Genomic DNA, 11,664 nt, shown 5'->3' on the forward strand with positions numbered 1-11,664 from the left:
TGACGCCAGATCAGAGAGGGGGGTTATTAGGAGGCCATGATTGGTAAGAGCCAATGGGAAATTTGGCCAGGACTCTGGGGTTACACCCCTACTCTTTTCAAGAAATGCCCTGGGATTTTTAATGACCACAGAGAGTCAGGACCTCGGTTTTACGTCTCATCTGAAGAACGGCGCCTGTCCCCATCACTATACTGAGGCATTAGGACCCACACGGACCGCAGGGAGAGTGCCCCCTGCTGGCCCCACTAACACATCTTCCAGCAGCAACCTTAGTTTTTCCCAGGAGGTCAGGCTCACACTGCTGAGCTCCAGTGGGCTGCCAGTTGTGAGTTGCAGAGTGATAGGGCTGCTGGCAATTACCTGTGCCCTCTGAGACCCTTGGAACAATTATCACCCATCTGGACAGCAACACCAGCATTTTATCCATTAATCCATTCAAATTCCAACAGCTCCGCCTTTAAAGCAAAAGTACCGTCATTTTGGGGAAAAAAAAAGATTAAAACGCTGCAGCTCAAATGGACTCCAGAGGCACATTATGGCCAAAAAAGTTAATTACAGGCTGGATTAGGCGCTGGGTGCCGTAGTATCAGGCGCAGGAGCGCGCCTGCACCACCAGAGGGCGCAACTGCTCCATTTTTTTTTGCTAGGCATCAGTTTCATCGTTCAAAAACACTCACTTCCCAGACAGAAGGCAAGGCAGCGCATTATCTACATTCCAGGACTTCATTTTCTATTAAACAATGTTGTATGGTCATGGATAATGGCAAACTTTTACTTATATTAATTATTGTTAATAAGTCCACAGCCACTCTGCACAACCCGCTGTGTTAAGGTTACGTGTCCGAACAGCTCAGCCTGCAGTAAAGGAAACCTTCAGTTACCCCTGGGGCAGACCCTGGGTAGCAGCGGGGTGTGAATCGCGGAGCTGAGGTGGGGGGGAGGTCCAGGCATCTTCCTCAGACACTCAACACACAATTGGTGGGTTCACTGCTCACTTAAAGGGAAGGCACTCATTGTAAAATTATTACATTCTGCGCTACACCCCACCACTGCACCAGCGCAGGAGAGACCCCCATCCCCTGCAACATGCACACAGACTGCAGGAGCCCTGGACAGACACAGGGGGCGCTGTTCTCCTCCTCTGACACCTGCACTGTCAGGACAACAGCTCCTCTTCCTCTGTGACCTGACCCAGACTGGACCAGTGATCTCTGGACTGTAGGGTTACAGTGTGACCCAGACTGGACCAGTGATCTCTGGACTGTAGGGTTACAGTGTGACCCGGACCAGACTGGACCAGTGATCTCTGGACTTTAGGGTTACAGTGTGACCCGGACCAGACTGGACCAGTGATCTCTGGACTGTAGGGTTACAGTGTGACCCAGACTGGACCAGTGATCTCTGGGCTGTAGGGTTACAGTGTGACCCAGACTGGACCGGTGATCTCTGGACTGTAGGGTTACAGTGTGACCCGGACCAGACTGGACCAGTGATCTCTGGACTGTAGGGTTACAGTGTGACCCAGACTGGACCAGCGATCTCTGGGCTGTAGGGCTACAGTGTGACCCAGAACAGACTGGATGCCCCAGGGAAGATTTCAGCCCAGCACCTGCAAGGTCAGGACAGTGCTGGCCAGAGGACCTGAATCTACAGCCACTGATCACAGAACGAGTCGCCTACAAACAACACCAAGCAATCTAAGACTTTTAATAATAATCAGAACAACAAATACTGGAGGGAAAATAAAAACACAAAGAAATCTAAAACAGCCTTTTTGCAGATAAATGGACGTCCTCCGGCCAGAGGTTCCTCTGCCCAAAACTGGAGCACGATATCAGCAGAGTCTTTGTCCCAGTCTCTCTCTCGCTTGACCCACAGAACTCCAGCGCCCCCAGTCTGTCCAATCCGCCTGGCTCCCCTGGGCTCTGTGGTCACGGTGCCCAGTTGTCCTCTACATTTGGCAGAATTTTCAGTTCTGGACTGCCTCTGTGTGCCAGTGCCCTCAGTCAACGTGTCTGTCCGTCTGTGCCAGTGCCCTCAGTCAGCATGTCCATCTGTCCGTCCGTCCGTCTGTGCTAGTGCCCTCAGTCAGCATGTCCGTCTGTCCGCCTGTCTGTGCCAGTGCCCTCAGTCAGCATGTCTGTCCATCTGTCTCTGTCTGTCTGTCTGTGCCAGTGCCCTCAGTCAACATGTCTGTCTGTCTACCTGTCTATCCGTCTGTGCCAGTGCCCTCAGTCAGCGTGTCTGTCCATCTGTCCGTCTGTGCCAGTGCCCTCAGTCAGCATGTCCATCTGTCTGTCTGTGCCAGTGCCCTCAGTCAGCGTGTCTGTCCATCTGTCCGTCTGTGCCAGTGCTCTCAGTCAGCGTGTCTGTCCATCTGTCTGTCTGTGCCAGTGCCCTCAGTCAGCGTCTGTCTTTCCGTCTGTGCCAGTGCCCTCAGTCAGCATGTCTGTCCATCTGTCTGTCTGTCTGTGCCAGTGCCCTCAGTCAGCGTGTCAGAGAGTCAGCCCATATGCATCTGTCCGTGCCCGTCAGTCAGCCTATCCAGCAGTCAGTCTGTACAGTGGTCATCCGAGTCAGCAGTCAGTCAGTGTCAGCGTGGGTCTGTCCCAGCGGGGCACTCGTGGTCACTCAGCGCCATCGGGGTCAGCCTGGGCCATGTACGCGTCCAGTTCTGCATCCAGGTGGCCCTTGGTCTTGGACATGTAGGCGTCCAGCTGATTGTCCAGCTGCTCCCGGGTCACAGCTGGCCGGCTGACCCCTCGGCCCCGGCCTCTGCCCCGGCCACGCCCTCGGCCCCCGAATCCGCCCCTCCCGCGCAGAGCCACACCGCCGCGGCCTGGAGAGAGAGGGGTCGTCAGGCAGGCGGACTCCCAGCCGCCAGACGTGCACGAAGCGCACAGGGGCCACCCCACAGATTCTCAGAACCCCACATCCCACCCCTCAGAGCCTCCCCGTGTCCCCACTTTCACTGCACCCCAATCCCATTCAGAGCCCCACTGTCACCGCACCCCCACTCTCCCAGAGCCCCACTGTCACCGCACCCCCACTCTCCCAGAGCCCCAGTCACTGCACCCCCACTCTCCCAGAGCCCCACTGTCACTGCACCCCAATTCCATTCAGAGCCCCACTCTCACCGCAACCCCCCCCCCCCCCCCACCACTGCACCCTCATTGTCACTGCACCCCCACTCTCACCTCTGCCGCTCATGGGGGCTCGGCCTGGCCCGGCTCCGCGGCCCAGCATGGCGCCCCGCTGCCTCAGGCCTCTCTTCAGCCCCAGCCGAGGGGGACCCCCTCTCCCCCTCATCTGCCCCAGGCCTGCAGAGAGAACGGGGTCAGAGCCGCGCTGGGCAGGTGGCGCTACTTACCCCCCCCCCCCAACCGAGGCGCCCCACTCACCTCTGAGAGACATGGCTCCCCGCATGAGGCCTCCGCGCCCCCCCCGGCCCCGCATGACGCCCCGCGGGGATCCGCGCAGCCCCCCCATGGGAAAGCCCCGGCCCCCCGGCCCCCCACGCATCAGGGAGCCCAGCGGGCGGCCCAGGCGGGCCTGGATGTTGCTCTTGCCCAGCCTCTGCTTCAGGCTCTGCGGGGACACGCAGGAACACGGGGGGTTAATCCAGCGCCCAGGGGGCAGGAGAGCAGAGCCATGGAGCCAGTTCGGAGACAGGGACCATCAGGAGGCCATGACTGGTACAGGCCAGGGGGGAACTGGCCAGGACACCGGGGTAACACCCTTACTCTTCTCGAGAGACGCCCTGGGATTTTTAATGAGTCAGGATCTCAGTCTCACTCAAAGGACAGTGTCTTTACTACAGTATAGTGTCCCTGTCTCTATCCTGGGGCATTAGGACCCACACAGAGAGACCCCAAGGTCTCCTTGATACCTCTTCCAGCAGCAGCCTTGGCTTTCCCAGGAGTCTCCTATCCAGGTACACTGGCCAGGCTCACACTGCTGAGCTTCAGTGGGCTGACAGCTGTGAGCTGCAGGGTCCAGTGGTGAAGACACAGGGCTGTTACACCAGGGGGACAGCCGGTCCAGTGGTGAAGACACAGGGCTGTTACACCAGGGGGACAGCCGGTCCAGTGGTGAAGACACAGGGCTGTTACCCCAGGGGGGGACAGCTGGTCCAGCGGTGAAGACACAGGGCTGTTACCCCAGGGGGGGACAGCTGGTCCAGCGGTGAAGACACAGGGCTGTTACCCCAGGGGGGGACAGCTGGTCCAGCGGTGAAGACACAGGGCTGTTACCCCAGGGGGACAGCCGGGCCAGTGGTGAAGACACAGGCCTGTTACCCCAGGGGGGGACAGCTGGTCCAGCGGTGAAGACACAGGCCTGTTACCCCAGGGGGGGACAGCTGGTCCAGCGGTGAAGACACAGGCCTGTTACACCAGGAGGACAGCCGGGCCAGCGGTGAAGACACAGGGCTGTTACCCCAGGGGGACAGCTGGGCCAGTGGTACTGAGGGTGACTCGGTCACGGCCCCCTGACCCCGGAGGGCCGCGGCGGGCGGGGCTCACCTGCTTGAGCTGCAGCGCGGCCTGCACCGAGGGGCGGTGCTCCATCTGCTGCGCCAGGCGGCGGTTGCGGGCGCTGGCAGTGTGCTGCTGCTGCAGGGTGGCGCGGACACTCACCGGCGACGGCGGCTTGTTCTTCAGCATGTTAGTGAAGCTTGGAGAGGAGGAAGAGAGACGGGGGGAAGGAGGGAGGAGGGGGTGGGAGGATGGGGGAGTTTCAAAGCACATCTTTTAACACGTCACGCACCCAGACCAGCTGCACGTCAGGCTCTGCTGGCGCCGACACTGCCAGGGGGCTCCCCTCCGAGACTGAAGCCCCCGGTGTCTCCCCAAAACACCTTCCGCGCGCCAAGCGGTGCACAGCCTCCTGCCCCTCCGGCGTGAGAGCTCTCCGAAAGAGCACAGGCATGAGCAGCAGAGACACAGGGACACAGTGAGACAGAGACACAAGACACAGGGACACAGCGAGACAGAGACACTGCAGGGACACAGGGAGAGCCATGAGGGAGAAAGTGGAATCCGAAAGCAACAGAATACAGTTGTGCAGAATACCTCTCACACACACACACACACACCAAGACACCCCCTCATCCGTGAACCCCACGTCTTCCCCTGCAATGGTGTTGGGGACACATCTCCAGAGCGCGCCAGGAGCTTGCTCGCCCCAGCTAGCGGGAGAGGGGGTGCCGTGATGCCACAGCCTGTTTGAAGATCCGGGGGCTCACGCAACAGCAGGCCGGCTCATCCCCGACTCCGACCTCCGCCGACGGCGCGGTTCGCCGGGCTGCTGGGCGGGATGGGTGCTCTTCCTCTGACCCGCGGTGGCCTTTCCCCAGCGGTAAGGTCCTGGCACTCCTGGGATACCGAACTGCCAGCCCACCCCCCTCGGCCCCGTGAGGGGGGGGCGTCACGCCTGGGACGAGCGCGGAGAGTCACCGCCTCGCTGGCCTTCCCATCACGCACCCTGGCACCGGCTGAGCGTGTATACAGAGTGGGAGGAGGGGGCGTCCACTCCTGACTCGCGACACAGACACCATCGCACAGAGAGACAGAGAGACAGAGAGACAGAGAGACAGAGAGACAGAGAGACAGAGAGACGCAGACAGCGCAGCGAGCCAAGACCAGCGCCTCTTACAGGCCCCCCACTCCGCCCCCACAGCAGGGGGCGACAGCGAGGGAAGGGGGGGGCCCTGGGCTGTGGCGGCCATCCGGGCACCCCGCCTCTTACAGCCCAGACCGCGCCACCCTGAGCGTCCGAGGCAGGGGAGGGTGGGGGGTGGGGGTGGCCACGTCTGGACTCGGACTGGGCGCCCGGGTTCGAACTGGACGCAGGCAGCGAAGCGAGAGAGAGAGGAGGAGGAGGAAGAGGAGAGCAGGACAGCAGGGCAGAGAGCAAGACTGGGGAGGAGGCTGGGGCAGCTGTGGGCAGGTCGTGCTCAGCAGGGCGTGGACAGGCATGCACCACGCCGATCTGCCGTCGTCGCACTCTCCCGCCGGTACCGACTCTCGCACCCCGCCATCGCGCTGCTGGCCGGGGGCGGCGGGGGGGGTTCATCTCTCTCAGCCAGGCCAGGGGCTCCCCTCCGCCCCTCCTGCTACACCTCTGTCCAAACAGCAGCCATACTGCTCCCAAAAACAGCTCGGCAGGGGGCTACGCTTGGTGACCGCTGGTTAAACTGCCAGGGCAGGGGCGCCCCGTTTCTAAAGAGGACGGTCTCTCGTATTACAGGGGCTCATCCTGGATCCCAGCTGTGATCTCTGGGGTCTTGGGGCTCATCCTGGACTGTACCCCCCAACTGTGATCTCTGGGGTATAGGGGCTGGTATGGGACTGGGATCCTAGCTGTGAACTCTGGGGTGTAGGGGATAGTTCTCGACTGGTACCCCAGCTGTGACCTCCAACCTGGATGGACCCCATTCCGAACCGGGACACTCCCATTCCCTTCATCCGAATCAGAATCAGCAAGCATGCAAAAGCCCACACTCCTCTCCTCCAGCTACTGTCCCATGAAGAAGGTCAAGCTCTTCCTCTGATAGTGGAACCTGAAGGGGTTCAGACAGCCTCCGCTCTCTGTAAGAGTGTGGGTAACAAGCAAGTCTGCTCTGGTGTCTCTGAGAGCAGTATGACGCAGGACGAGGTGTAGAGTACAGTGCTGGGGTCACACTGCCTGCTGTCCCCCCCCCGCAGTTACTCTGCCTGTATGGGGGAGAGGGGGGGGTCGAGTCTCACCGCTCGTTCAGGGACATCTTGGTGGTGCTTTTCAGCACGACCTTCTGAGAGGAGGGCGCGCTCATTTCTCTTCACGGACTGAGGCCTGCAGAGACAGGAGGGGGGGGGAGAGGTTAACACCTGGCAGAAGAACAGTTACACTCCTGTCATCGCCGCTGCCCTGGGCACAGCCCCAGCCTGAGCCCCGGCAACGAGCAGTCTGATCCACTCCAGGTCTTGCAGTGCTGCCAGTCTGATCCACCCCAGGTCTTACAGTGCTGCCAGTCAGACTCCCAGTGCACAGCAGTCTGATCCACTCCAGGTCTTGCAGTGCTGTCAGTCAGACTCCCAGTACACAGCAGTCTGATCCACTCCAGGTCTTACAGTGCTGTCAGTCAGACTCCCAGCGCACAGCAGTCTGATCCACTCCAGGTCTTACAGTGCTGTCAGTCAGACTCCCAGCGCACAGCAGTCTGATCCACTCCAGGTCTTACAGTGCTGTCAGTCAGACTCCCAGTGCACAGCAGTCTGATCCACTCCAGGTCTTACAGTGCTGTCAATGAGACAGAAACCCAGGATGGGTGAAACTGCTGTACAATGGGAGCTGGGTCAGTCTGCCTGCAACACCCCAGACTGGGAAAACAGAAGCGCACACATCACTCCGCAGTCACCCTGCCCAGCAAGAACCATACACACAGCATCGTCACGCCCCACTACAGCGAGGGTACCGACAGGCCACAACTCGGATTATAATCTAACTTTCAAACACAAACTCGCAGGTAACAGGTCCAGTCAGGCAGCCTGCCATCTCTAAAAACGTTTACAACGTCAACATCCCAATCCCTCAAAACATTTCCACGCTCCATGACATATGAGCGAGTGTAAGGCGCTACATAAACTTAATGTATTATTAAAAGATCCAACACAGCACCCACAAGGCGTTCTGCTCGTGTTAGAAGCAGCGAGATGATCCGTCCCTGGGGACATTAAACAGCTCTCGGGACCAGAGACTTGCGGTCTTTTATACGAGCAACAAATGACCGTTCTGAAGTTACACCAAAAAAAACACGAATTTTAATTAAGACGTCGACTCTATCAGTATAGTTTAGTCTCTGTATTACGCAGAAAACGTGAACTACACACAGAGCTGCTGTAAGTGTTAATTCTACACTATTACACCAATAAACGACTCAACACTGTTAACTTACTCTCTTGTATCGGCCGGACGTCTGACTGTGGGGTATTTTCTCTCTTTCGTAAGATACGGCGTCTTTTTTCGAAAATAAAATACTTTTTTGTTTTGTCTGAATTACTTGTCTCTACACGCACGCCCCCCAACTCTTATATTTGTTTTTTTTTCTTTTTCTGTCGCACGTACACACTGCCCTCTCCTCGCCTCGCCTCGCCTCGCCTCCTCCGAGAAAATGGCGACCGACTTCAGACGGGCCAAGATGGAGACTCCGTCCATTTCCGGTCTTAAGTAAATCTAGCCTCTCGAAAGTGCGAACAGTGTTTAAAATCAAGTTGAATCTTTTCTGGTAACAAAACAAACGCTATTTAAAAACAGAAAGAAAATTGAATAGTATAAATCAAACAATACAGTCTCTTTTTGACTCCTTAGTTCTGAAAAAAGGGGTTTCTAGATACTTGGTTAGGAATAAATTGAACTCCGCATCCCACCATGCATCTCGTGTTATTACGTCACCCTGACAGGATTCTCTGTATTTCCTATCCACCACTTCCGCCGCCTCGCCATTCATTCCACCGTTGTCAGAAAACGCGAAGACTCCACTTCCCAGGGGTCATCGCGGCGCACTCCTTATGTCGTGCCTACAAACATTGCCGCTCAGGACTACATTTCCCAGTCGGCTCAGTTGAAGGCTCTGCCGGAATGGCCGCAGTCGCAGTGATAGAGACTCCGTCAGGAAAGGATGCCATCGCCGAGGGGCTGCTGGATTTGCTCAAACCCGCCGTGCAGCAGCTCGACATGCACGTGCACTCGGTGAGGTAAGGGAGCAAATCAGCCGGCACGTCTTCTGTCGGCGGCGGATGGGGGGGCTGTCACCGCCGGTGACATCGGCTTTTGTGGCTGGCGGGCCGATCGCCCCGTGATGTAGCCTCCCCCGACAGCCCGGAAATAACAGTAAATATGATAGTGAACCGCTGGCGCGATTAATTTGCATTCCACAGCGGCGAAGGGCAGATGACAGGGGGGTTAGCGAGCGAAGTCATTTCGTTTGTAGTGAAGTGGACTGAACTCTCGCTCGTCTCAGGCAAGGTGTGTTGATGAGCGAAGTCCTGCGCAGCTGTAATGAATATTCCTGCTGTTGTGATTTCAGGGAGAGCCAGGTGGAGCTTCGCGAACACATTGATAATCTGGCCACAGGTAAGAGAAGACCGGCTTCGTAGTGTTCATGTGAAGATACAGAGGAGCTGGACTGAGTGTCTGTACAGTGACTCTACAGCTCTGATGATGATGAAGGAGTGTTCATGTGAAGATACAGAGGAGCTGGACTGAGTGTCTGTACAGTGACTCTACAGCTCTGATGATGATGAAGGAGTGTTCATGTGAAGATACAGAGGAGCTGGACTGAGTGTCTATACAGTTACTCTACAGCTCTGATGATGATGAAGGAGTGTTCATGTGAAGATACAGAGGAGCTGGACTGAGTGTCTGTACAGTGACTCTCCAGCTCTGATGATGATGAAGGAGTGTTAGTGTGAAGATACAGAGGAGCTGGACTGAGTGTCTGTACAGTGACTCTACAGCTCTGATGATGATGAAGGAGTGTCCATGTGAAGATACAGAGGAGCTGGACTGAGTGTCTGTACAGTTACTCTACAGCTCTGATGATGATGAAGGAGTGTTCATGTGAAGATACAGAGGAGCTGGACTGAGTGTCTGTACAGTGACTCTACAGCTCTGATGATGATGATGATGATAGAGTGTTGATGTATGAGGTTGGAGGTAAGCTCTGAAATCTTTTTCTCTCTCAGAGCTGTGCAGGATCAACGATCACCAGAAGGTGGCGCTAGACCTGGATCCTTATGTGAAGAAGTTGTTGAATGCTCGGCGCCGGGTTGTGCTTGTCAACAACATCCTGCAGAACGCACAGGTCAGATAACACTGGAGTCCTGACCACTGGTCACCACAGACCCCAGGACACTGTCAGTAAGAGTGGGGTGTTGACCCTGGTGTCCTGACTGCTGGTCACTACAGACCCCAGGACACTGTCAGTAAGAGTGGGGTGTTGACCCTGGTGTCCTGACTGCTGGTCACGACAGACCCCAGGACACTGTCAGTAAGAGTGGGGTGTTGACCCTGGTGTCCTGACTGCTGGTCACGACAGACCCCAGGACACTGTCAGTAAGAGTGGGGTGTTGACCCTGGAGTCCTGACACTCTTACATTCACAGCTGTCTGTGTTGGGTTGGTGTCGGTTCTGCATGCGGTCCGATTCTGTCTGACTCGGTTCCTCTCTCTTTCCTAGGAGCGACTGCGGCGACTCAATCACAGCGTTGCCAAGGAGACGGCGCGCAGGAAGACCATGCTGGAAACAACTGGAGCATTCGTGCCACGCTCTCCCAGCAAGCCATAGCAGTGCACAGACACACACACACACTGAGATACACAAACTCACACCAACACACAACATCACACACCGAGACACACGCACACACACTGAGATACAACATCACACACTGAGACAGACACATATGCATCAACACATACTCACACACTGCCACTCTCCCAGGCGCACACACTTGTGCACCGTGACGCACTGAGACTTGCTCACACTGACACACGCGCAACTGGACGTCCGTTTGCGTGTCTGTGTGAGGACACGCACACTCCCAGAGATTTATAGATCTATAGACCCGGGGCTGACTTCCGCCAGGGGGCCGGGGGGCCGGGGGGCCCTGCTCCTCGCTCACGGTATCCCCACATCGACAGCAGGACTCGCACACACACACAACACTGACAACAAGCTGCTGTGTCCGGGCTGTAGTTACTGATGCTCACCACCGGGTGGCAGTGTTGCTCTTCAGTGAAGGGCCCCACACAGACGGGCTGCTGGGAAGGATGCAGTATGGCTGTCCTGCTGTTTACTATTAGCAGTTTAATTTGCATTTATTAAAATAAAATATATATTTTGCACTATGCAGTTTTGCAAATGGGATGCAGAGCCTGTGCGATCCAGACACGAGATGAATTGAGCTTTGTTTCGGTCCGGCTGGCCCTGCTGTGCGGCTGTAGCGTAGAGGTCAGCTGCCGTCGAGTTCGCCTCCGCCATGGTGTCGAACCCGGGTTCAGAAGCGCCGGGGCGTGCGGGCCCATAGGAGCAGCGCCGGAGCCCCGGGTGCGAGGACGACTCGGGCGGGACAGGAAGAAGGAAGAGGACGTCTCCGCCCTCTGGTGCACTGTGGGAGGAACTCGTGCTGCGCTCCGGGCGGGATTGGGTCCGGATGAGGCTCCGGGCGCTGGAGATGGGACTGATCGTCTGTTCGTTTGTCGGGGCGCGTGCAGGATGTATGGCGATGTCTTGTGAATAAACCTGTTCCTGTTTGAGTCGACACGGGTCCGAGCAGCTGTGTTTTATTTTCAAGAACTCGTGTGACGTCGGATCTGTGCTGCTTGGGCTTCTGGGAGTCGCTCCCTGACCTTTGACCCCTCCCTGAGAGATAGGAGAGACATGGAGAGGAGTGAGAGGAGAGGGGGATAGGAGAGACATGGGGAGGAGTGGGAGGAGAGAGGGATAGGAGAGACATGGGGAGGAGTGGGAGGAGAGAGGGATAGGAGAGACATGGAGCGGAGTGAGAGGAGAGAGGGATAGGAGAGACATGGAGCGGAGTGAGAGGAGGGGGGCAGGAGAGAAGGGGATAGAAGAGGAGAGGGGAGCAGAGGGAGAGGAGAGAGGAGTGAGAGGAGGGGGGCA

General features: G+C 57.2%; 2 protein-coding genes across 2 annotated transcripts; one reads left to right on the plus strand and one right to left on the minus strand.

Annotated features, from left to right (window-relative positions):
* Positions 1-1,687: 1,687 nt before the first annotated feature.
* On the minus strand, positions 1,688-8,193 carry chtopa (chromatin target of PRMT1a). Its single transcript, XM_088905030.1, has 6 exons — positions 7,937-8,193; positions 6,750-6,834; positions 4,524-4,674; positions 3,402-3,588; positions 3,198-3,320; positions 1,688-2,839 (listed from the first exon to the last, which is right to left on the minus strand). Exons 2-6 carry the CDS (start codon positions 6,812-6,814, stop codon positions 2,628-2,630), a joined length of 738 nt encoding a protein of 245 aa, XP_088761156.1. The 5' UTR covers positions 6,815-6,834; positions 7,937-8,193; the 3' UTR covers positions 1,688-2,627.
* A 412-nt stretch (positions 8,194-8,605) lies between these two features.
* On the plus strand, positions 8,606-11,300 carry snapin (SNAP associated protein). Its single transcript, XM_088905039.1, has 4 exons — positions 8,606-8,735; positions 9,068-9,114; positions 9,726-9,844; positions 10,219-11,300. Exons 1-4 carry the CDS (start codon positions 8,620-8,622, stop codon positions 10,324-10,326), a joined length of 390 nt encoding a protein of 129 aa, XP_088761165.1. The 5' UTR covers positions 8,606-8,619; the 3' UTR covers positions 10,327-11,300.
* Positions 11,301-11,664: the final 364 nt, after the last annotated feature.

Source organism: Atractosteus spatula, chromosome 25, assembly GCF_055471065.1.
Source record: "Atractosteus spatula isolate fAtrSpa1 chromosome 25, fAtrSpa1.hap1, whole genome shotgun sequence".
Taxonomy (NCBI): domain Eukaryota; kingdom Metazoa; phylum Chordata; class Actinopteri; order Semionotiformes; family Lepisosteidae; genus Atractosteus; species Atractosteus spatula.

Bases quoted from the DNA above. Each gene is read 5' to 3' on its own strand.
- snapin (XM_088905039.1), top strand. From the start codon at position 8,620: ATGGCCGCAGTCGCAGTGATAGAGACTCCGTCAGGAAAGGATGCCATC. The intron at 8,736-9,067 runs GTAAGGGAGCAA...TTGTGATTTCAG, and splicing joins ATGCACGTGCACTCGGTGAG to GGAGAGCCAGGTGGAGCTTC. The intron at 9,115-9,725 runs GTAAGAGAAGAC...TTTCTCTCTCAG, and splicing joins CATTGATAATCTGGCCACAG to AGCTGTGCAGGATCAACGAT.
- chtopa (XM_088905030.1), bottom strand. From the start codon at position 6,814: ATGAGCGCGCCCTCCTCTCAGAAGGTCGTGCTGAAAAGCACCACCAAG. The intron at 4,675-6,749 runs GTGAGACTCGAC...CTCCTCTCCAAG, and splicing joins AAGATGTCCCTGAACGAGCG to CTTCACTAACATGCTGAAGA. The intron at 3,589-4,523 runs GTGAGCCCCGCC...GTGTCCCCGCAG, and splicing joins CCGCGCTGCAGCTCAAGCAG to AGCCTGAAGCAGAGGCTGGG.